At 37.1% G+C, this 23,830-nt stretch overlaps 1 protein-coding gene across 1 annotated transcript; it reads right to left on the reverse strand.

The window, feature by feature from the left end:
- Nucleotides 1-15,777: 15,777 nt before the first annotated feature.
- nkx2.7 (NK2 transcription factor related 7) lies at nt 15,778-18,294 on the reverse strand. Its single transcript, XM_051904443.1, has 2 exons — nt 17,783-18,294; nt 15,778-16,470 (listed from the first exon to the last, which is right to left on the reverse strand). Exons 1-2 carry the CDS (start codon nt 18,090-18,092, stop codon nt 15,953-15,955), a joined length of 828 nt encoding a protein of 275 aa, XP_051760403.1. The 5' UTR covers nt 18,093-18,294; the 3' UTR covers nt 15,778-15,952.
- Nucleotides 18,295-23,830: the final 5,536 nt, after the last annotated feature.

Consider the following 23,830-nt stretch of genomic DNA (forward strand, 5'->3'; position numbering starts at 1 on the left):
CTGCCAATTAAACACTTTTAATATTATTAAACACTCATTTGCAGTTTATTTCCACTTTTAGAACAATATTTTCATTTTTATCGAAAATAAATGCCAGTTTGGCCAAAGGCTGATTCGAACCCGCGTCGATCGCGTTAAAAGACAGATATGCGACTCTCGCGCGTTACTGCTATACCACTGAAGATGTCGAATTCTGCGCGTCTTTTTTTAAAACTTTACTGGCCCAACCAGACATTGGTGGGTGGAGCTAGTGTAAATAGCGTTTGCCAACAAGGGACACTATTTGCAGTGTAATAGACACTCCGATAAGTTTATATCTCAGGGCTCAACGGTAAGGATTTTTTTCTACTGTGGTTCAAATTTTCACTTGCCCCAAAAACAAAAAATGTATAAAGCAAAAGAAAAGAAAATGGTCCTATAAAATAAGCATAGTTATTGTTTTTGATACATGTAACCTTAATAAATAGGTTATGACACCAAAAGCTACTAGATTAACTCACTTAATTTTTAAAGTAATAAAATAGCAACAAATAATCAAATTATGAGTAATAGCAAAAATAAATACTTGAACGAACATAGGCCTATAAATAAAATAAACAATGCTTTTTAAGTTTTTCATGTAGGTTTAAACAAGAGATTTTCAGGTACAGAAATTGTAATCTAATGTATAACTAACTATAGATTAAACTTTATTAAAGTTAATCAGTCAAGAGAAGTTACAGATGCATAAATAATGTTTTGAAATGCTGAAAATATAAAACGTTAAATACTGTTATTTGAAATTATTTTTAAAATGAAAAGACACTTTAAACGTGAAATTAAACTCGCCAGTAGGTGGCAGCGAATGTCAGAGATTCAACCGATTCATTCAAACGGCTGATTCATTCAGGAAGTGTTGCTCAGAGACGCAAAACAATGCTTTGTGGACTTTGGAACTATTTTCATTGGCGAAATAGAGCGAAACAGATGATTTGGTGTCTAAAATGTAAGTCACTTAATATAAACTGATTGTTTATTAAACTGTACGTTGTATAAAATCAATGGTTCTGCTGACTAAACATCTTTCAGAAAGATGTAGACAAAAACACCATAAAAGAGTTTTGAAAGTTACGTGATCAAGACCTTAAAGGCCCCGATATACTTCAAACGAAGTTCTTTTTCGTTCTTCATTTAGGAGTAAAACGAAGTTCGAAATATGTGAGCAGCAATATACTGTAATCGAATATCTGACGCCGCCCACACTGCTGAGAGCAGCGTTTAGATGTAAATATGTGCTGTGCACTTTCTTCTCAGTAACAAAATAAACACAACAAAAATGAGAAAACAGCCAGCATTTTTTATAGAAAGCATAAGAAAAGCGTCTGATCATAACAACAGCACGAGCTCTGCACTCAGCACTTCAGTCACCTCACGTTTATTTATATAGCACTTTATTCAATAGATTGCTTAAAAGCAAGCAGCTTTACAGTATCAAACATGAAAAACAGTGTCAGGGCCTCATTTAATCAGAAGCACAACTAAATTTTGCACTATAAAGCGGCTATGTTCATGTTTTCACCCGCGGAGATCTTACCTCAACGAACTCTACAGACGAAATGAGCAGAGGTGGAAGTAACGAATTACAACTACTCACGTTAATTAAGTCGCTTTTTCGGGTTTTTGTACTTTTTTGAGTACATTTTTAAATCTGTAATTGTATTTAAGTACAAATTAAGCTAAGTAATCTACTTCGCTACTTGTAAAATCACATTCCGTTACTGAGTACGGCAACAATTTGATTATTCAAACCTTTGACCGGCATATCGGTAGCCAATAAAGAAATCCGATCATAAACGGACCAATGAAAACCCTGATATTTTACCAGCGGCGCGTTCTCGTTCTCTCATCTCCCAGACAGCGAGTTTGACACACACCCGTCTCCTCCTGTCACTCACACGTTTCAGTTACAGAGCCTGAATGTCAGCGCGAGATTGCAGGTATTGCGCATAATTTTAATCATACCCGCAGGTTTCTATGGCGTATTTGAATTACAAATGTCGAGAGCGCATTATTGTAACGCGCAGAAAACGACGCGAGCTCTCAAATATACAAGTGGACTGCCTCTCCTCTCACTCAGATATTGAGTGCGCGCCGTCAGACCGTGTAGTGTGCAATCGTGAATCTCTCCGTGCTCTTAAATTAAACCTTGTCAAAAGTTATCAGAATAGACCTTCATGCCTCACCAATGAAAATGCTACAGGAAATCTTATTGGCTATAAGTGAAATGCACCAGAAAGTCTCTCAACAATCAAAGGTGGATCTTTAATTTCTTTACAATGTAATATATGTTTCAGAATGGGGCATTTGTATGATTTGTACATAAAATTAACCTAGTCTGTCTAACTGCATCACTATATTGTACAGACATTACAGGTCAAACCCCTCTGATGTTCTTTTTATCTAAATAAACAACATATTATATGGCTCTTAAAGGGTTAGTTCACCCTAAAATGAAATTTCTGTCATTAATTACTCACCCTCATGTTGTTCCACACCCGTAAGACCTTCGTTCATCCAGACTGCAATGTAATTGCAACTTTCAAGGCCCAGAAAGATAGTAAAGACATCGTTAAAATAGCCCATGTGACTACCAGTGGTTCAACCTTAATGTTAAGTGATGAGAATACTTTTTCTGTGCAAAAAAAAAAAACAAAAAAACAACTTTATTCAACAATTTCCTCTCTCCGCGTCACTCTCTGATGCTGTTCATGTGAGCACCACGACACATGCGTGTGATGCTGACGCAGAGTCCGGCCAATAATGAGCCGACGTTCTGACGTAGAACCTGGAAGTGCTGCACTGTGTTTACTACGTCAACAGTGTCAGAGACTGACATGGAAGAGAAGAAATTGTTGAATAAAGTCGTTATTTATTTTATTTTTTTGCGCACAAAAAGTATTCTTGTCGCTTCATAAGTTTGAACCACTGTAGATACATGGACTATTTTAACAATGTCTTTACTACCTTTCTGGGCCTTGAATGTGGTAATAATGTTGCTGTCTATGGAGGGTCAGAAAGCTCTCGGATTTCATCAAAAATATAATTTGTGTTCTGAAGATAAACGAAGGGTGTGGAACAACATGAGGGTGAGAAATTAATGACAGAATTTTCATTTTTCGGTGAACTAACCCTTTAAGATACACTGCATATAAAAATTCAGTTTTGTCATATTTCGAATACCTCAACTGAATTTAGGTAATTTTTTTTGTTCTTATTTTATGTACAGACTTATGGTGGTTATCCCCATGGTATTTAAAATGATACTGAATATTGATCATTTTCAAGGTATTGTGTTGAAGTTAGAAAAAGTGCTTTGTTTAAAGTAGCTATTTTTCTACTTAGATCTATGATTTGATTAAATATTTTTTGATAATCTTTTAAATATCGCCGGCTAAAAAGTAATTAGTAATTTTAGTACTTTGAGTAGTTTTTGAGAAGAGTAATTTGTACTTTTACTTGAGTACTTTTTTGACACTAGTACTTTTACTTGTAATTGAGTATTATTTCAGCAATGTAACAGTACTTGTACTTAAGTACAAATTTTCAGTACTCTTTCCACCACTGGAAATGAGTCCGAGAAGAGTTCCACGTGAAAGAAGGTGAAGCCTCAGCGCACACCTCCGATTACGTTATCGTCACGGACCAATGGTAGTACGAAGGTGTTTTGCAGCTGGAGCGAACTTTTCCTGAGAGTTAGCTATGGCAAACCGTTTCAAACTTCCAAAAAGAACACAAAACGAACTTCGTTTTGGCCTGATTTTGTTCGAAATGACGTCACATCAGTGCGTTCTTCGATTTTGTTTGAAGTATATCGGGGCTACAGTGCTTGTTATTGTCTAGACCTTATGTGCCAGAGAAACAAGCGCGCCGCCATCTTTATAAAATTGTCTTTGAACTTCCGTTTTGCGGTAGCTATGTACATTTCTATGGCATCACTGTCAAAGAATAATTAGCTGGTGAAGTGGATTTACTTGTTGTAGAGTTAATAAAAGTTATCATGAGCATTGTAATGTTTAAAGCAGATGTCTTAACAAATGTCAGTAGACCGGGAAGATTTTAAAACGAGCAGTTCATTCATAAATATGTAAGATCGCTGTGGAAATACAAACCGGAAGTCAAAAGACAACGAGTGCAATGCTGAAAGGGGCGGGGCTACATAAGGTCTATTCCTCAGCTCATTTTCATCCACGTCAAATTCAATATGGCATGTAAGCCTTTTTTTTTTTTTTTTTTGGCTTTTTGATTATTTCAGAAAATAAGCTCTGTGACCAACAAGTTTATGATTCTTACACGTTTTGTTTCATCAGTATGTCGGAATTACAGTAATTATGAGATTTCGACTTATAAAAGGCGTTCACGTCCCTGACTTGTAAACTCAACATTTTCTGAGAGCTCTGACTTGTACCACGTGACCGCTACAGATTAATTTTGCCGTTGATAGTGCTGACATAGAACACATATTCCAAGTCTGAGGATGTGACATCACCTGGGGCACGTTCAAGCTCAAACCGGTGCGCAACGTTTTGCTACGGTTTCCGGGTTGAACGACTTGTTTCCTGGAAACGGTGTGCAACGGCGTGCAACGGGTTTGAGATACGTTTTCTCTTGTTTGGTGGGTGTGTCAAAAATGTTAGCCCAATCAGCAACAACATGTATATAAACCATGCGGTATTAAAGAGACAGCTTGCACAATGGGTCCATGTAAAATGATAACTGTAACATAAAAATACTATAAAAATGCAACATTGAGCGTATTTTGCAGTATTAAACACGTATTTATACCGATTTCATCAGGCTCCGAAAATTCTTCACAGAGAACACAAAGAATGGCCTTCTCAGCTGCCATAGTTGCAACTCTTGCGTCATCAGAACAGGGTGTTCAACGCACCACCGTTTCCGTTTAAAAAACGTTTTGCAACGTTTTGTCGGGGCTGAACACAGCCCTGTTGTCATCTTCTAATTACAGAAATTAAGACATGGTGTGAACTCAGCATTTAAACAAACTACATTATGGTCACATGACTTCAAGAAAGAAAGTTAGAAAGTTTGAGTCGGCCAGGTCAGCTTTGAAAGCGGACTATACGTACATGAGTTTATATGAGTTTAGGTGCATCAGTGTGATCCCAGACAACCTCTGTAGTCCCATTTAGACGCTTTAACCACCTCTTTCAAGACAAGTTAAAATCACGAGTGGGTATACTTATGTATTGTATGTTGTAGAATAAACGTGAAAATATCTTAACCTTATTTTAAACCCAAACCTTATTCCAAACATTTAACCAAAAATCCATTCAAAAATCCCATTAGTTGTGGTTTCGTATGGATTACTTTTATGATGGATGGATGCACTTCTAGGGTATCAATCTAGGGTACCATTCACTCCCATTATAAAGCTTTGAAGAGCCAGAACATTTTTTAATATAACTCCGATTGTGTTTTGGTGAAAGAAGAAAGTCATATACAACAGGGAGAGTAAATTATGGCATAATTTTCATTTTTGGGTGAACTATCTCTTTAAGTGCATCATCATCAAATGGCATAAAATAGTGCATAAATACTCAAATTAGAATGTTCCTATTGACATTATGTGATTGTGACAATGGAACAGGAAGTGCAAAAATGCTAATATAGTGTAACTGAATCTTTCAAACAGCAGGGGGAGCCATATGACAACATTTAAATCTTAATGGAGCACATTTTCCTGAGGGGACAGTAGTCTGCCATGGAAGTAGGTTTTCACACAGTACTTTCATTTATTTTATTTAAACAGAGTGATTACATCATGACCAATTGTTTTAAACACCCTTACCTTGCAGTTTTCTTTTTTTTTCTAATTAATATGGGTCACACAGCTAATTTTTTAAGTGATAATCAGACCTTCATTGTTGAGTGTATCAACACGTGTGTCATAGCAACATGAGATAATACTTGGCTTTGATGAGGCTCAGTCTTAGACTGATGTTTTTGCATGTGACATGACTGGTTGGGGCAGAAAAGCTGGCAGCTGAGACGCAGATAAAGCAGAGACAGACAGCAGGGTGAAAGCTTGAGTGACAGACCCTCCTCATTCCTGCTGGGGTGATCCCTGAACAAACAACCAGCGCTTAGCTTCGGGCAAGTGCCTGTGTTTGCCACATACAAACCACTGTAGCTGTGATTTTAAACAGACGTGATGTGATAATATTGTGATATTGTTGAGCGTAGTGATTTTTTTTAAAGCCTGACTGATGGATGGAAGAATTTAAGATATGTTTTTACTCCTTCACAAATCCCTACCAAAATGTTCTAACAAGAACTCAGTGCTAATAGGAATGCTATGTTGTCTATAGAAAAGGGAAGTGTTTAGTTAGTAATTTCAGACAGGTTTGCGCTAACTATTTTTGGTTGCATTGTGCTATGTAGATAACAGTATTAGATTGTATTTTTAATTCTGGAATTCATTCAGGAAATGAAAAGAGAAACCTGACCTACACAATCTCCTTGCACTTTGTAAGTATTTTACATTTTGGCGAATTGGTGGCTAATTTTAATCTCATTCCCAGTGACGGGTATGTTTAGGGGTGGAATTAGGGTGGATCTTCATACTTAGTTTTCAAATAATCATACACCAACTTGATGGACAATAGCAGTTTCTTCTTATGCAGTATTCACATGACCAAATTCATCCTTATTATTTACCAGCAGATTAGGTTGTAAACCATTCATTTTATGACTATAATTTGTTTCTGGCAATGTGCACAAAGTTAATTAGTAAAATCTATTGGATTAAAAAGTGTATTTCAAATGTTAAAAGTATACTTAAAAAGCCTGTACAGATACAATTTAATTTAGTAATGAAATAAAAGGCTACTTAATTGTACTTACACTTTCATGACTGTTTCTTAACATAATGCAGTACACTGTAATAATGTCAAATTAAAAGTTTTACTTTAAAGGCCATTTAAATCATTGTTTATTCATCTTTTGTCCTTCTTTAAAGAAGTACACTTATTTTTATGTGTTGACTAACATACTAAAGCACTTGTAATTAAGTGTTATTCAATATTACATTTAAAGTTAATATACAGTAGTTAACATTTGAAGTGGATGAAAACCTTTCATCAATGTTGTCCTAAAACCTTCTTAGGACAACTTAGTTTTTAGGACAACTTTTTTGATCCACTTCAAATGTTGACTACTGTATATTGAATGTACTAAATTGCAACTTCAACAATACAAATATGTAATTACAGATATATTTAAATACATGACATAAAAGTTTCAATAGAAAAGCCTTTAAAATATATTTTAGTTTGACAATATTTCAGTTATGAAATTACGTAGAAAACTTTAGAAAACGTAGTCCTACTTAAGTGGGTCAAAAAAAGTTGTATTTTGTATTTAAAGGGTATATACAGTCATGGCCAAAAGTGTTGGCACCCCTGAAATTTTTCCAGAAAATTCACAGAGAAGTATTGCAATTACACATGTTTTACTATACACGTTTATTTCCTTTGTGTGTATGGAACAAAAAAAAAAAAAAAAAAAAAAACAAGGAAAAAAAGCAATTTTGACATAATTTCACACAAAACTCCAAAAATGGGCCGGACATAATTATTGGCACCCTTAACTTAATATTTGGTTGTACACCCTTTGGAAAAAATAACTGAAATCAATCGCTTCCTATAACCATCAAAAAGCTTCTTACACTCCGAAAACAGCCGAGCTCCTGGAGGCGTGCCGTGGGCAAAGCTAAGAGTCACGAGCACGCGCAGCAAACCTATCAATGGTCAGCTAAACACAAACACACACGCAGCTCCTCTCTACACTGGGTTCTTTGGGAAGCAAGGTTATCTTTCCCTACAACCAAAAACACACTTCTTTGGTGACATTGTTGATTTCGTGGTCTAAAAACAAAGTGGTAAATCTTTCTTGAGCAAGTCCTGTGCAGTGCTGCTGACGACTTCCATAACCCGAGCAAAGCACATTGATGGGCGTGCTCTTGCTCTCGGTCTGGGGTGCGTTTCCCAAAAGCGTCGTTAGCCAACTAACATCGCAAGTTTTGTCATTACTAACATAGTTCAACGATTTGGTGTTTCCTGAAACCATCGTTCAAACAAACATTCGCAAACTGCTTCGCAAACTTGTGTGGTTGAAATGACAGCTCTCGAGCTGTAGTTAAAAGCATAGTTTCTTGTTTTTTATGACATGTTGACTTGATCAATCATTATCTTGAGCAAAATAAGCATGCTGACATGAAGTACAATGTATATCTTTTATTTCGAATATATACAAATGTCATTTACATATTTTAGTTTGCTAAGAGTTTTTAAGAGTGCGCATGTGCGTACGTGCTCTGATACATAAGAATAAGCCTATGATTGAATCTGGAAATAAAGTTAAAAAAGTAAAAAATAACTGAGAAAATAGAGAATTAGTCCTCTGATGCCATGTCTGTAATTTATAGCAAAAAATCTAGCATTAATTTGATCTCAAATGGATTCATTAAAAGAAGTTACTACTCCACCACCTGCATGACATCATTCACCAACGTTGAACGACAGGTTTGCGTTAATACGGTTTTGGAAAACAGTCGTAACTAGCTAGTTGATTTGTTCAATGATGCATCGTACTATGACGGTGAAGCAGGGAGTTATGTCGTTGTTCGGGAAATGCACTCCTGGCTGACGTGTGCGTGCGCTCTTCCCAGAGAAGTGCCCATACAAGGAATTACGCCCTTTATTAGGTAATACATGGTCATACTCGAAAAAAAAATTTCAGAAACTTGTACGAACTCCGAAGGAGTGTATTTGGCAAAGAAATACTCCGTCATACGTCCAACTTGTTTTTTGAAACTTTGGCCATGTTTAGCAAGAGAACCCAACTCTTTAACAGTAAAATATAGGCTAATACATTTTCATTTAATTGCAATTAAGTGTGCAAAAACATTACATTCAGTTTGCACTTAAGTATATTCTTTTAAAGTATATTATTTCTGTAATTAGTACTCTTTTTAAAAGTGTGCTTTAAAGTGTACTTCTTTTTCACTTGGGAAAACACAACTCTTATGTGAGCCCTGACATGTGGTGCCGTTACATGGTTTTTGTCGCTTGAGTTAGTGTTGAATGTAACATTGGTTTAAAGGGATAGTTCACCCAAAAATGAAAATTCTGTCATCATTTACTCACTCTCAAGGTGTTCCAAACCTGAACACAAAAGAAGATATTTTGATGAATATGGGTAATCAAACAGTTGATGGGCCCCATTGACTTCCATAGTATGGAGAAAGAAAAAAAAAAAAAATACTATGTAAGTCAATGGGGACCAGAAACGGTTTGGTTACCAACATTCTTCAAAATATCTTTCTTTGTGTTTAGGTTTTGAACAACTTGAGGCTGAGTCTTTTTTTAAGTGAACTATCCCTTTAATAAGGTATGACACTGACCCATCTGCATGGCTTTTACTATGACCTATGGGTAATAGCAATCACTTGATCACATGGACAAGCAGAGTGGATTAGCTGGAGACACTTGTTCCCCATTAGATGGACTCAAGGGAGAGAACAAAAGGAGGCATGGTGTGCCAGAAAGGTGAGCACATCTCTTCTGCACCAAATGAATGACCTTTTTCCCTTTAAGAAGCAATCAAGGTGATATAATGTCTACACTGAGGCATCAAAGAACCCTCACTCACCAGCCAATAATCCACCGGACCAAACCCTTCTCCAGAAACACCAGACTCATTCAGTACACTTCACCTCGTGCACAATAAAAGCCCCACTGGGGTCATTTTTATAAGATGTGGTAGGTGAGGAGAGAATTTGTACTCTGTAGATGACTGCAAATGGTAAGTGATAAAAAAAATGCATTCAGAGTATTGTGAGAAGATCTGTTTACTGTCTTGCAAGACACTTCTATTCAAATCTGTTGGGTTTTAAAAAAATGGCAATGGCAGTCAGTTGCACATGTCTTAAATGTGATGAGCAAAGAAGAGGAAATGCATTTTGTGACATTGAGATTGTTAAAATGCAGTTTTGCCGGTATTTCGTTCAGTCTGAGTATGTCTTGCCAGGGGACATGAGTGTGTTTATATATGGAGTCAGTTGAGTGATGTCTCTTAAGTGTGGACAGATGTGTGGCGTAAGCATTGTTAGGGAGCATGAGAGTCTTTTTCTAGCTGTCTAGTCTTTATACAGACAAAATGTCCAAAACATCTCTTCCGATGTAATAAAAGCACAGTCCCCGTTGCCTCAGATAAATGCTGAAGATGTTCTGTAGAGCTCTGGCTAATCTCGCGTTTCGAGTCTGTTTAAATGCTGCCACTCTTCCTGTCCTGTTTTAAACTTTCTGTGTGCTTCAACAAGTTCCAGCAGTGGCTTCAGAGGCCGTGTTGTTTTTCACATTCCTATTGTTAGTGATTTAACATTCAGATGCAGTTTTATTTTAGTTCTAGATTCAGTTCAGTTTATTCATGTCATTTGTCAACTTTTCAAGGAACGTGCCATAAGTAGAGAAAAAAAGATTCTTTATTGGCATATGTGGTTCCACGAAGAACCATTAACATCAATGGAAACTTTCCATAGTACAAAAGGTTCTTTATAGCAGAAAAGGGTACTTTAGAATATTAAAATGTTCTTCGCACTAAGAAAAAAAGGTTCTTTTTAAGAACTGTTCAGTGAAAGGGAACCCAAAATAGTTCTTCTATGACATTACTGCAAAAACTAACTTTTGGAACCTTAATTTTTAAAGGGGTGGTTGATTATGATTTCACTTTTTTAACTTTAGTTAGTGTGTAATGTTGCTGTTTGAGCATAAACAACATACGCAAAGTTACGACGCTCAAAGTTCAATGCAAAGGGAGACATTTTCTTTTAAAGAATTTGCTGTTTAAGGACTACAACAAATGGCTGGTAGGGACTACAACAAGCTTCTTCCCAGGTTGGTGACATCACTAACCCTAACATTTACATAAACTCTGCCCCCGAGAACACTCAACAAAGGGGGTGAGGCCATGTTGGGCTGCTTTAGAGAAGCGGAAGAGTTGTTGTAGTAGAGTGTTGTTGCCATGCCGCCATTTTGCGCTGGACTGCTTCACAAACGAGGGTCAATTCAACGTTGGATTTGCACAAAAGATTAACATGATGGCACATTCTAGTCGATGAGTTGAATCAACTCCACAGCAACTATATAAATTTATCCACTAACCATTCAGAAATGTCCAGTTTCATTACTAAAAGTTGTAACTTCTTCCTGAGTCTCTCCATCAGTGTCCGACTCCAGTTTGAACAATGTAATGTTGCGTTCACACAGAACGCGTCTGGGGCGTCTGATTTACATGTTAAGTCAATGTAAACGCGCATCTAGACGTTCTGCGGCGCGAATCAAGTGTCTAGCGCGGCACAGCGTGAATTGAGCATTCACGCGTCTAATGCGTCTAACGCGCGAATCGAGCATCTGACGCCCTAGACGCCCGAGTTGAAAAATCTGAACTTTGGCGAATATTCGGGGCACGTTAACCAATCAGGGACTCTGCTTTGGTAGTCACCTGTTTATGACATGATCAGCGGTGGAGACCAGAACAAAGATGGGGGACAAATTAATAGTCGCTGTGTGTGGCCACCCTGAGCTCTATGATGTGTCATCATATTTTTATCAAGACAGGAATAAAAAGGACCTTGCCTGGAAGAAGATAAGTGAGGAAATTGGACAATCTGGTAAGTTTTAAAACGCTTTGCATGATTTTAGCCGTTGATACTAGCCCGCCTGCAAGCTAGCAAAAGCCGGCCGGCATAACCGAGCTAAATTGCCGCTACTACTCAGCAACATCCATATCTGCCATTATCTAGCAAGGAGGCCGGCAAATACACTGGGTAGCACAGGTAGCACGCCAGGCAGAAGCCCCTCCCATGACGCGAATTTGCGTCTGAACACACTTCTGACTTCAAAATGTTCAAGCGTCCAACTAGACACGTCTGACGTTTTGAACGCAGCATAAGGCTGAACACCATTACTGACAATCCTCATTTTGGCTGTGTGAGATTCTTCAGCTTTGTTGTTGTTGAGCAACCGAAGCGTGAGCTGTTAAAGCTCCGCCCTCTTCTGGAAAGGGGGCCGGGAGCAGCAGCTCATTTGCATTTAAAGGGACACACACAAACGGTGTGGTTTTGCTCACACCCAAATAGGGGCAAAGTTATTGAATATCTTCCGATCAATTCGTATTTGTGTGTGTGTGTGTGTGTGTGTGTTGACCCTGCAGGATTAGTGTTGGTTACAGTATTAGAGAGATACATTACATTTTGGGGACCTTAAACATTTCCTTACAATGGGGTTTCACCATTTCATAAATAATTAGATGGAATGAAGTCAGCTTAACCTTTAGCCCTTCGGCCAGTTCCTACTTCCTTTAGAACTGTGGAACAAGTTTTTTTTGTGTGTGTGTCTTTCTGAGTGACAAGACAGAAGTGAAGATCCAGGCCTCCTCTGTCTTAACCTTGTCTGTCATTGGCTCACTGAGTAAGTCTCTGTCCAGATCTCTTCCTGTAGAGCTGTGTTGTGCAACAATGACCTGACACATGCACGCACACACTCATACACACACAACACACACCCACCCACCCACACACACACACACACACACACACACACACACACACACACACACACACACACACACACAGGTTTGTTTTGCTATCGAAGTGATAGGCGTAATTCTATTCCAATGGCGTAATGGTTTTTGTACTGTACAAACTGTACACTCTATCCCCCTTCACTACTCCTAAACTTACCCTTCACAGAAAACATTCTGCATTTTTACATTTTTAATAAAACATTGTTTAGTATGTTTTTAAAGCTATTTTAAATATGAGGACTCATGAAATGTCCTCATATTTCATGTTTATGTCATAATATCAGTGTAATACCCATGTCATTATACAAATTTGTGTCCTCATAAATCACAAAAACGCACACAGAAGCACACACAGCAATGGACACATTTATGGATATATCTCTCATTCATTTGCATGTGTCTGCATGCTACACACAAGCTCGTTCTCATATAAATGTTCAGTACATTCATATATACACACACAGAGACCCTAACACACACACACACACACACACACACACACTTATCTGATCTCTTGAAGTGGTCATAGTCTCCACTCTGTCTGCCTGCTGCTAAATACTGCTCTTAGCTACGTATATCAATCTGCTAAATACTGCTCCGAGCCACATACTCTTCCCTTATCTGAACTCCGTGCTGACGAGACTCTTGAGAGTGTTTTCTATCTCTGCCTTGGTCCTATCCACCACAGTCTTAAACAGGAAATAAATTGCCCGTTAAGATAGGACTGAAGTTACTCTCCCCCTCCACTGTCAGTGAAATGTTTCTGATTGCTAATATTCTTTTCATTAGGGCACTAAGCGTCTAAAAAAAAGTAATTTCAGGTCTCACAAACCATTTTACCTCAAAACTGAAGGTTAACACATCTCCTATGAAATTATTATATTTTATTGTTGTGTGTCAGTTGAGTTGAGTCATGCTGTAAAGAGTAACTCCTGAGACCCAGCAATGGAGTTTTTCCTCTGTAGAGGACATTTTAGCAAATTTCCTTGAGAACATATATGCCACAGATTTAAGTCCTGTAAAGAGCACATCCGGGGCTTTTCAGAGATACCAAATGTCCCTCTTCTTGGTCTTTAAATATGACTGACATTGATTAAATGACTGAATTCAGCACTCTTATGGGAATATGATAATATTTTATAATTATAATTTAAACCTGAATAAATTTCATATTGTTTGTCGTAAATTTACATCTCAAGACAACTTTAGTGGGGTTTCAAATCAGAATATGACTTTCTGTTATGAGACATGCATCACATGTTCACTGTAGAAGACATCAGGATTTACAGCATGCATTTTAGGAAGACATAATAAGTGAATATAGGGAAGAAATTATATATCAATATTTCTATGAAATATGAGATATTATAATGTAGTCAAGTTATTACTCTCATTATTATAGCTTCTATTTTCATTAGGCCACATGTTGCCCAAAGAACACATAAATATGCAAATTACTTAAATGCACTAGTATGCATACAAAATGCAAAATATAAACATTTTCTAAACCTGGAAATCTTTTTCCAACAGTATTCTCATCTGATTTACAGAGGACAAGTTACAGAATTTTTTTTTTTTTTTTTTTTGCCTGGAATGTAAAAATTGACTGGTATACTGAATATAATAAAAAAAATAGTTTTGGTTATAGAGTCTTGTTTTCATTTTCTTAATAACTGAGTCCTGGTGTCCTTTACATAGGACATATCATAAAATAAAAAAATCTGATTTTTTTTTTTTTTTTTTGCCATTTGTTTCTTCTCCAAACAATGTAATGATGTAAAACCCGAAATTTACAAAAAAAAAAAAAAAAAAAAAAAAATCTATGGGTCTCAGGAGGATATTGAGGTCCCATAGAAGCACATTCAAGAAATATAGGTCTATAAATTAGCTGAAATAAATTCTGTACGAAATTACATGATATGAGTTTGCTGAAGCCACTTTGTAAACATTCTCCTATAGGGTTGGTTTATCAGATCCTATCATAGCTTGCTCGCAGTCAGATTTGATTTTAATCGTTTCCCTGACAGATCGGGAGACTGAAAGAGTGCCGGCTTGTCTGCGGTTCTGTTTACTCTCAGCGCTGCATCCTGGGCACTCCGACTTATCACGTCTCTTCAATTGTTTTATCTGTTTGGCTAATGTGAGTGTAATGACAAGCTCATTGGAAAGCGTTAAGATTGGGAGATAATTTAATGTGTTTAGTTGACGATGGGACAGCGAATTGCAGCGTCTTGCTTAACTTTAGCTGCATCACCTTTTTAATCGATTTGAATAGCTTTAAATCTTAAAATATAGGCTATTTGTGTTGACTGAGTTTTTACGCACACAAAAATTTCTGAGACACAATAGGCCTGCCTCTCATAAGCCCTAAAAAAATTTAAAATAGAACCATCATTAGGACATCAAGTTTATTAAATCTTAATTAAAAAAAATTGATTTTTTTTTTTTCAAGCAGCCTTATGTTTCATATGCATCTAAATGAACTTTCTTTCTTTCTTTCTTGTTACTCAAAAATAAAATGTTGATATGAATAATATGACTGAATTAACCTGACTACATTGCAATGGGTAATACCAACGAAAAAGAAAGAAAGAAAGAAAAAAAATAATCAAATCAGATAAAACATTACGTAAATTTTCACTTATACAGTGAACCCTGCGATTTGATTAGAGCTGCAATAGTTACATGTCTGTAACCTATACGAGCTCACAGACCATTTTTTTCTTGTTTCTTGTGTTAGGCTAACTTAGAGAATCAAATAATCCAAAATCCACATACACTACATTAAAACTTTAATTTATTGAGCCTTATGTTTCAGAAACCCGCCCGTTATTCCTCTCAGTGTAAAAAAAATAAATAAAGTCGAAGTCGAAAAATACAGTAGAAAATTATTGTGAAATGGACTTTTTCAGATTTCATTTGAACATGTATGGTCCGAGTAATGGTTTATTTTAACTCACAGACACCAGCAGTATTGTATTTTCCTTTAATAGATATGTTAACTCGTTATTTCAGGGATACGCCAATAACAATCAACACAGCCTATCTCACGATAAAGGCCGTATCTGGGACGATTTAGCTTTCTTGAAAAATCTCAAAATGGCGCTATACAAGCATGACAAAATCTCCATGAACCTTATTAAATATTTAGTCTTTATTTGGTGTCGATTGTTTTGTAAACCACTGATATAAAAACAAAAAAAAATATATAAAAAAATCAGACAACAATATATGACAGTGTTTTCTCCTCAGTGCCATTCGGTTAAATAGTCTTAATCCAAAATCTTCTCATGACTGATGTCAAGTCTCACCAAGTTCTGATCCCATCGACACTTCCCGTCGTCAAATTCATATCCACAAAGTGGTTCGGTATTTGACTTGTGTTGGCAAACGAGGGCACAGAAGTGAAGTTACAGTGGTACGGGTTATTTCCATAGCTGTTGTAATAATTATTGTAGGGATATGATACAGTGACATTGTAAGGAGCTCCATGACAGGGTTTGCCATCTCGCACCAGCACGGGCACCGCCACCCTCCGCGGGCCGGCCAGCTCGAGACTTTTATCCTGTCGCTGTCTCTTACACTTGTACCTCCGGTTCTGGAACCATATTTTGACCTGTGTCGAGGTGAGCTTCAGAACATGAGCCAGGTGGTCTCGCTCGGGTGCGGAAAGGTATCTCTGCTGCTTGAAGCGTCTTTCCAGCTCAAACACTTGAGTTTGAGAGAAGAGCACGCGGGGTTTCCTGCGCAGCCTCTGCTTGGGTTTCTCCCGCGGTGTTTCATCTTTTCTACCATTGTAACTGGAGTCGTCAAATGGACACATGCCTACAAATTAAGATAATAAAAAAATTATGCTTATAAATATGAAGTGAAATGCACTGAATGAAGGGGATCAATAAATACAGCTACAACAATAATAGTAGGCCTACTAATAATCTATATGCAGTGCTGGGTTAGGCTATTAAATGTTAGGCTATGTTACGTCAAGACTGCAGGGGTTCGTAAAAAGGTAACTGTAGTCTGATTATGAGCATTTAAAAACGTACATAATTATAGCCTATTACAAGTACTTAATTTTTGGAATCTGATTACGTAATCCAGATTACATGTAATCACTTCATGTTATTGATAACAAAGAATGGACTTTTTTTCTTTGTATTTTATATCAGTACACTGTGAAAAAGTATTTCCATGATTTGTTATCACAACATTTTTTATTTTGCCAAATGTAATTAATGTGGTTCAGATAGGCTAACATAATATTTTGAGTTTCTGTTGATAAAACCAATCGCTTTCAGTGAATTAACTCAAATTTTTAAGCCACCAGGTAACTTACTTTTTTAAGTAAAACCAACAATTATTTTTATAGTGTATGGTTTGATTATCCTATTCAAATCAGTGATAAACGAGTTATAACTCAAAAGTAATCCAAAAATAATCAGATTATATTACCTTGTAATGTATTGGATTACATTAATTACATTTTTTGTCTTGTAATTTGGAATCCGTAACTGACTACAATTAGTAAGTAATCTACCCAGCACAGTCTATATGTTTGTTATATTAGGTCAATTTAGGATAATTAGGACATTTTCCCCAGTCATTTCAATGATAAAAAGTGTCCCAATTTACCAGAATTCTGCCTAGAACTGATTAGTGCATTCATGTAGCCAATATACAATCCTAATTTAGTTTTAGAGACAACAATAACATTATATTTATTAAATAATAAGTTTCTTCAGTGGTTCTTGGCAGAACCATAGGATTGGTGAAGAACCTTCTAATCAAGAACCATTGATGGGTTAGTTGGTTGAACACGTAGGCTGTACGATTTAGCAAAAAACGTATGAATTCGTATGAATTAACCACCTCGTAAAATACGCTACGAATTGCCGTGAGATTCTATTCTTTATAGATTAAAGTTTAAAACTTTAAAACGTTAGATGTTTCTAAGATCAGTTAATTGGTTTCTGGGTCCTTGAAGTTAGGCTACACGTATATTAATTAATAAAAAAGATGGTAAAAAGTTCTTTGGGGTTGTATAACTAAAAATTTAAAACTAACTAAATAAACTTGAATTTCCCAAATCCTTCACCATGCACTGATTTGACAGTAGTATTAACTATAAATATCCTACTTGTGTCTTCATTTGGATCCATCTCCTCCTCCGTTGGAGACCCGCAGGAGCTTCTGACCATGTCAAAGTCATCTGAACTCAGGGCGCATTTCACCTGTTCCGCAGCGATCGCGCTGTGCTTCTCGGGGCTGTAGAGGAGATCCAGACTCCGGCTCAGTGTGCTCTGCATGCACTGAAGCTGAAGCGACTGCAGCGGTACAGTGTCCTGCTCAACTCCCATCAATCCACTGGGGTTCAGAGCGTGTTGCTGTTCCAGTTTGAGGATGTCCTTTACCGAAAACGGAGTTGAGGTTACGGGACTCGGAAGCATCGCTCGACAGATTTGTGCGGGTGCTTGAAGAAAGGTGGAAGAAAGGTTCTCCGTTTCACCTTGTCAAACGCAAAACAACATCAGTTGACTTTGTAAAGTTCCTACAGATGTGCAGTGAATTCTTCTTAACGTATCGCCTCGTTTAGCGTTGTTTGGCGCAGAAGCAGATGAAGAATAGCCTCTATCTTCCTCTTTCCGCTGGTTGAGGTGCGGAGAGAAGCGCTCTTATCTAATAGACAGCGTCCTTATCTCAGATCGACCCCTCCCATTCTGTGCCTCCCATCATCACCTGTCCTAACTCACAACAGGCATTTCTCAACAGCTTTAGGTTGTTTAAAAGTCTCCAATAGAGGATCGTTGTGATTGAAATGCCATTTAATATGCAATTTAAAGGCGAGTTGATTAGATTGACTCAGTTGTAGTGCACACTATTTTGCAACTTAACCTCAACAAATGTAAGCTACTTCAGGCATTTGAATGAACTGATTTTAATCTAGTCAAAAATATCATTTAATATGATTAATCCTGACTATTAGGTTACAAAAACGAAGTTTAATTTATTAACGACTGGATCAAGTAATAAATGGATCAGTTCATATGGTATTAATTTGGGTCAAATATGGACAAACCCAGCCATTGGGTTAAATTTTGTAATTAAATTTTTAACCCAACGGTTGGGTTTGTCTATATTTAACTTAAATGTGGGTTGAAACAACCAAGCATTTTTTAGCGTGGTCATATGTATATTCATGGCATAGGGAACTTTCAATAACAACCTAGATTTTAATAATGTATTCATTGAATTAGGCCTACTGATGAACAGCATATTCATATCCAAAGCTGTTGTATTTAAGATGTAATAGCCTAAGCCAAGATATTTGGGTAACACTTTATTTTACAGTGTCATTGTTACATATGTTACATAGTAATAACTATAAATTATGCATAATTACATGCAACTAACCCGATATTTGGTTAAATAACTAAATATTATGCCAACATGTTACTAATTACCGCACAGGTAACCTACGGCTTCCTCCATTCACACTCATGAAACCATGGGGGTAAATTGGTTTGTGCTTCGATGAAGCAAAGTGGATGTCCGAAAAGGTGACGCCAACACTGACATCCAACAGGCCTATTAGTGTACACAGGCCACAACAAACAGTAACCCTACACCTGATGTAGTCTCTGGCGCCAGCCCGCAATGCTTGACTGAGGTTCAGACGCACAGGAAGAGTCTCGCGACCACCGGATTACACTTCTGCTGTCCGTCCATTACTGCCTTCATCACACAAACTACAGCACTCACCGCCCTTTATTCATAGGCCTACAGCTATGCAGCATGCATACAAACGTTATAGTTAAGAATTTAATGTTTCATTTAAATAATGTATTTACTTATATTTGTTAAAGGCCGCGTTAGGTTATTAAAATATTTTTTTTAAAGATTTCCCTCGTTTAAAATAAAAATAGAACACAATTTTTCAAATGAAATGTTCTTAATTAATTATTTAATTATAGTTAAATAATTCAAGATGAAATAAAATTATAAAAATCTAATCAACACGTCGTTGTAATAGTATATTATAATATATTATCACAATTAATATTTATCGCTCATGTACAGAATTTTCCATTAAACCTAGGTTTGCTCCATGCATGCCCATGTGAAAAAGAAGTAGGGTGAATTCAGGTTGATTGGGATGCATTTTGCCATTGAGATGACTTGGAAAAAGTGTCCCAATCAACCTGAATTCACCCTACACTTTAGCAAACTTTTAAAAAGAGTATTTCTTGTTACGGAAATATTATAGCTAGCCTCCTTTATAAGAATATACTTAAGTGTGATCGGAAATAATCTTAATTGCATGCTATTTAAAATGAAAATGAAAATGTATTCAACTTTAAATGTATATATTAATTTATATTAAGTGCAATTTGTTAAACTTAAGAGTACATTTTTACATGTAAAGTACATCTTTATATTAGGCTTTATGTAATTTCATAATTCTGTTGTCTTTGAAATATGGTTAAAGTGTGCTGCTGAATGTACTGACAAGCATTTATAATAAACTAAAATATACTTTAATGTAGTTATTTCCTTAGAAATTTATATGTCAGATATTTAAACATATTTGTAATTACACATTCGTAATGATATAGTTGCATTGCATATTTAAAATATATTAACTTTAAATAACACACGACAGATACAATTATAACACTTTATATGTGCCTTAGTATGTCAACACATCAAAGTGTACTTCTCAAAGCATGACAAAAGATTAAATAAATGAGTTTAAAGTAAAACTTTAAATTTGAGAATAAAGTGTAGTTTTTTAAAAGTGTTTTAAGAGACAGTCATGAAACTGCACTCCCTTTCTGTACACTTAAGTGACCTTTTATTTCATTAATATTTGATGTAAAAAGGTATCTATTTCCACATGCGATTTAAACTGCCACACAATAGTTACACACACATTTAGAGGAGATTGGGACCATTTGTCACTGATAAGTTGTGATAAGGGTTTAATCTCAGTAGGGTTTGAGTACAAATTAAACAAATGTATGTGGTTTTGTAAGGTTTCAAATCATCTAGTTCAAAACCCTCTTCAAATTTTTTTTTTTTGTGTGTGTGTGTGTGTGTGTGTGTGTGAATTCTTTCCACTAAACTAAAATCCCAATGCCATTTTCCAATCATTTTCTAATAGTTGTTGAGTAAACAAGAAAACAAGATTTTAACCGAAAGATGCAATTTGAGGATTAATCCCATGAATATTTTTCATAAATGGCAGGTCGCGCGGCTGGAGTAAGAGCTTTTGTCAGACGTGTTTTTAATCTTATATAGTTACAATGGTTTGTTATTTTCACATTTTACGTAGTTTTTACATTTTTGCTATTTCGTTTTACTGTTGATTTATTTATTCGCTGAAAGTCATTCAATAATAGGCAAGTTAATGACAACAGTGTGACAACAGCAAGGAAAGTGATCTAAATACTTGTTTTTTTTTTCATCAGGGCAAACAAGTGGGAGAATTATCAATAAATATATACTGTTAACCCCTTATGTCTCCACTCTGTTTTGTTCATAACTCATGATAAAATAAACATAAAATCAAAAGCATGCACATTTCGTCTTACTTTTTGTCTTTTCGCAAAATCTGAATGTTGCACAGCCTAAATAAAACACTCTTGTTTAATTGAAGTGTTTTTATGCCGTCCATATTCTTGTGATTGTGCTGGCTCTTTTATGGGACACACGTGTTGTTTGGTCATAAAAGCACGCGGTGATCGTCAGCATTAACAGTATTAACATCCTCACAGAGAATAGGACCATATATGTGGGGAAAATATAGGCCCTATTACACCTGAACCTATAGCTGGTGCTTGTTTTAATTCGAGAGGCTCAAGATTATAATAGAAAGTAGCCTATACTTATCTAAAGTTTAAACACGTTTACTTGTTTTTAATTATTATTACTATTTCCACATTTCAGAATTAAAAGTTCAAAACTATGAAATAAATGTAGGCTACGTATGACAACGAGTAAAAAAGTTGGACAGTTGTGGCTGAACCCACTGTATGTCATTATAACTAATGATTAGTTTTTAATAAATTTCTGTCAGATTCTCTGTAGTAGGCTATGTTAAACAAGAATGACCCATTTTAATAAGCCTTACCTGTTTAATTTTAATAAATTATTTTTTAAATGATGTCCAATAAGCAATAATCAATCAATTATAATATAAACTAAAGGTGAGAAACAAATTCAGTGTTTAAGTGTGTCTAGGCTTTTACCTAGTACAGGCAGTAGGAGTGTGTAACAGAACAGCTTTGATCCTGTCACTCATTGATGAGGTAATGACTATAATTGCGCATCTCTGTCCTGAGTTCTGCAAATTTGGGGCCCCAGCATTCATAAACCCCACCAATCCTTTGGCCTCTGAGCGAAGCTGATGGGCTCCATGATCTCCTGCAAAGGACGGCAATGTAACGCAAGACGGTAGTTAAGTAATAACAGTAATTAATCATACTGTAAAAAAGAGCGCTGATGGCAACTGAAAGGAGACACTCGCCTCCGAGCCCTTTCTTTAAACAGTTAGTCACCGGAGTGCTCCATCAAAACGTTACTCGAGATTCAGTTGGTGTGCTTTTCTGAAACCTGTAACTTCATACAGCGGCAGAAGTGCATTTTGATTGACGGCTCACATGACGAGAGTCCTGAATGGAAAGGGAACACGCGGAAGCTGTGTAAGTGTTTGTTTCCTGTTTCCAAAGAAGAAATGTTTTTGCGGGTTAATTCGAAACATGTACATCCAAATGTGCATATCAGAAGTTGAATGTTACAACTATTCTTCACACTTGTCACTGCATTTGTCTCACTCTCCATATGGTGCTAATAAGAGCACATTGTGTCAAATAATTATTGAAAAATGACCAGAGACACATATACACACACCGATCAGGCATAACATTATGAGCACCTTCCTAATATTGTGTTGGTCCTCCTTTTGCTGCCAAAACAGCCCTGACCCGTCGAGGCATGGACTCCACTAGACCCCTGAAGGTGTGCTGTGGTATCTGCACCAAGATGTTAGCAGCAGATCCTTTAAGTCCTGTAAGTTGCAAGGTGGAGCATCCATGGATCAGACTTGTTTGTTCAGCACATCCCACAGATGCTCGATTGGATTGAGATCTTGGGAATTTGGAGGCCAAGTTAACATCTCAAACTCGTTGTTGTGCTCCTCAAACCATTCCTGAACCATTTTTGCTTTGTGGCAGGGTGCATTATCCTGCTGAAAGAGGCTACAGCCACCGGGGAATACCGTTTCCATGATGGTCTGCAACAGTGCTTAGGTAGGTGGTACGTGTCAAAGTAACATCCACATGGATGGCAGGACCCAAGGTTTCCCAGCAGAACATTGCCCAAAGCATCACATTGCCTCCGCTGGCTTGCCTTCTTCCCATAGTTCATCCTGGTGCCATGTGTTCCCCAGGTAAGCGACGCACATGCACTCGGCCATCCACGTGATGTAAAAGAAAACGTGATTCATCAGACCAGGCCACCTTCTTCCATTGCTCCGTGGTCCAGTTCTGATGCTCACGTGCCCACTGTTGGCTCTTTCGGTGGTGGACAGGGGTCAGCATGGGCACCCTGACTAGTCTGTGGCTATGCAGCCCCATACGCAACAAACTGTGATGCACTGTGTATTCTGACACCTTTCTATCAGAATCAGCATTAACTTCTTGAGCAGTTTGAGCTACAGCAGCTCGTCTGTTGGATCGGACCACACGGGCCAGCCTTCGCTCCCCACGAGCATCAATGACCCTTGGCCGCCCATGACCCTGTCACCGGTTCACCACTGTTCCTTCCTTGGAGCACTTTTGATAGATACTGACCACTGCAGACCGGGAACACCCCACAAGAGCTGCAGTTTTGGAGATGCTCTGACCCAGTCGTCTAGCCATCACAATTTGGCCCTTGTCAAACTCACTCAAATCCTTACTTGTTCACTTGCTGCCTAATATATCCCACCCACTAACAGGTGCCGTGATGAAGAGATAATCAGTGTTATTCACTTCACCTGTCAGTGTTATGCCTGATTGGTGTATCTTCTTTTATGTTCCACAGAAGGTCATATACACGTTTGAATCAACATGAGGGTGAGTAAATGAAGACAGAATGTCATTTTTGGTTGAATTATCTCTTTAAGGTATGGCCTACATGCATTGTG

The sequence above is a fragment of the Ctenopharyngodon idella genome, chromosome 8 (genome assembly GCF_019924925.1).
Source record: "Ctenopharyngodon idella isolate HZGC_01 chromosome 8, HZGC01, whole genome shotgun sequence".
Lineage (NCBI taxonomy): Eukaryota > Metazoa > Chordata > Actinopteri > Cypriniformes > Xenocyprididae > Ctenopharyngodon > Ctenopharyngodon idella.

What these genes read in the sequence shown, in the direction of transcription:
- nkx2.7 (XM_051904443.1), bottom strand. Translation starts at nt 18,092, where the DNA reads ATGCTTCCGAGTCCCGTAACCTCAACTCCGTTTTCGGTAAAGGACATC. An exon ending in GGATCCAAATGAAGACACAA is followed by an intron (nt 16,471 to 17,782) that starts GTAGGATATTTA and finishes CTTAATTTGTAG; the next exon opens with GCATGTGTCCATTTGACGAC.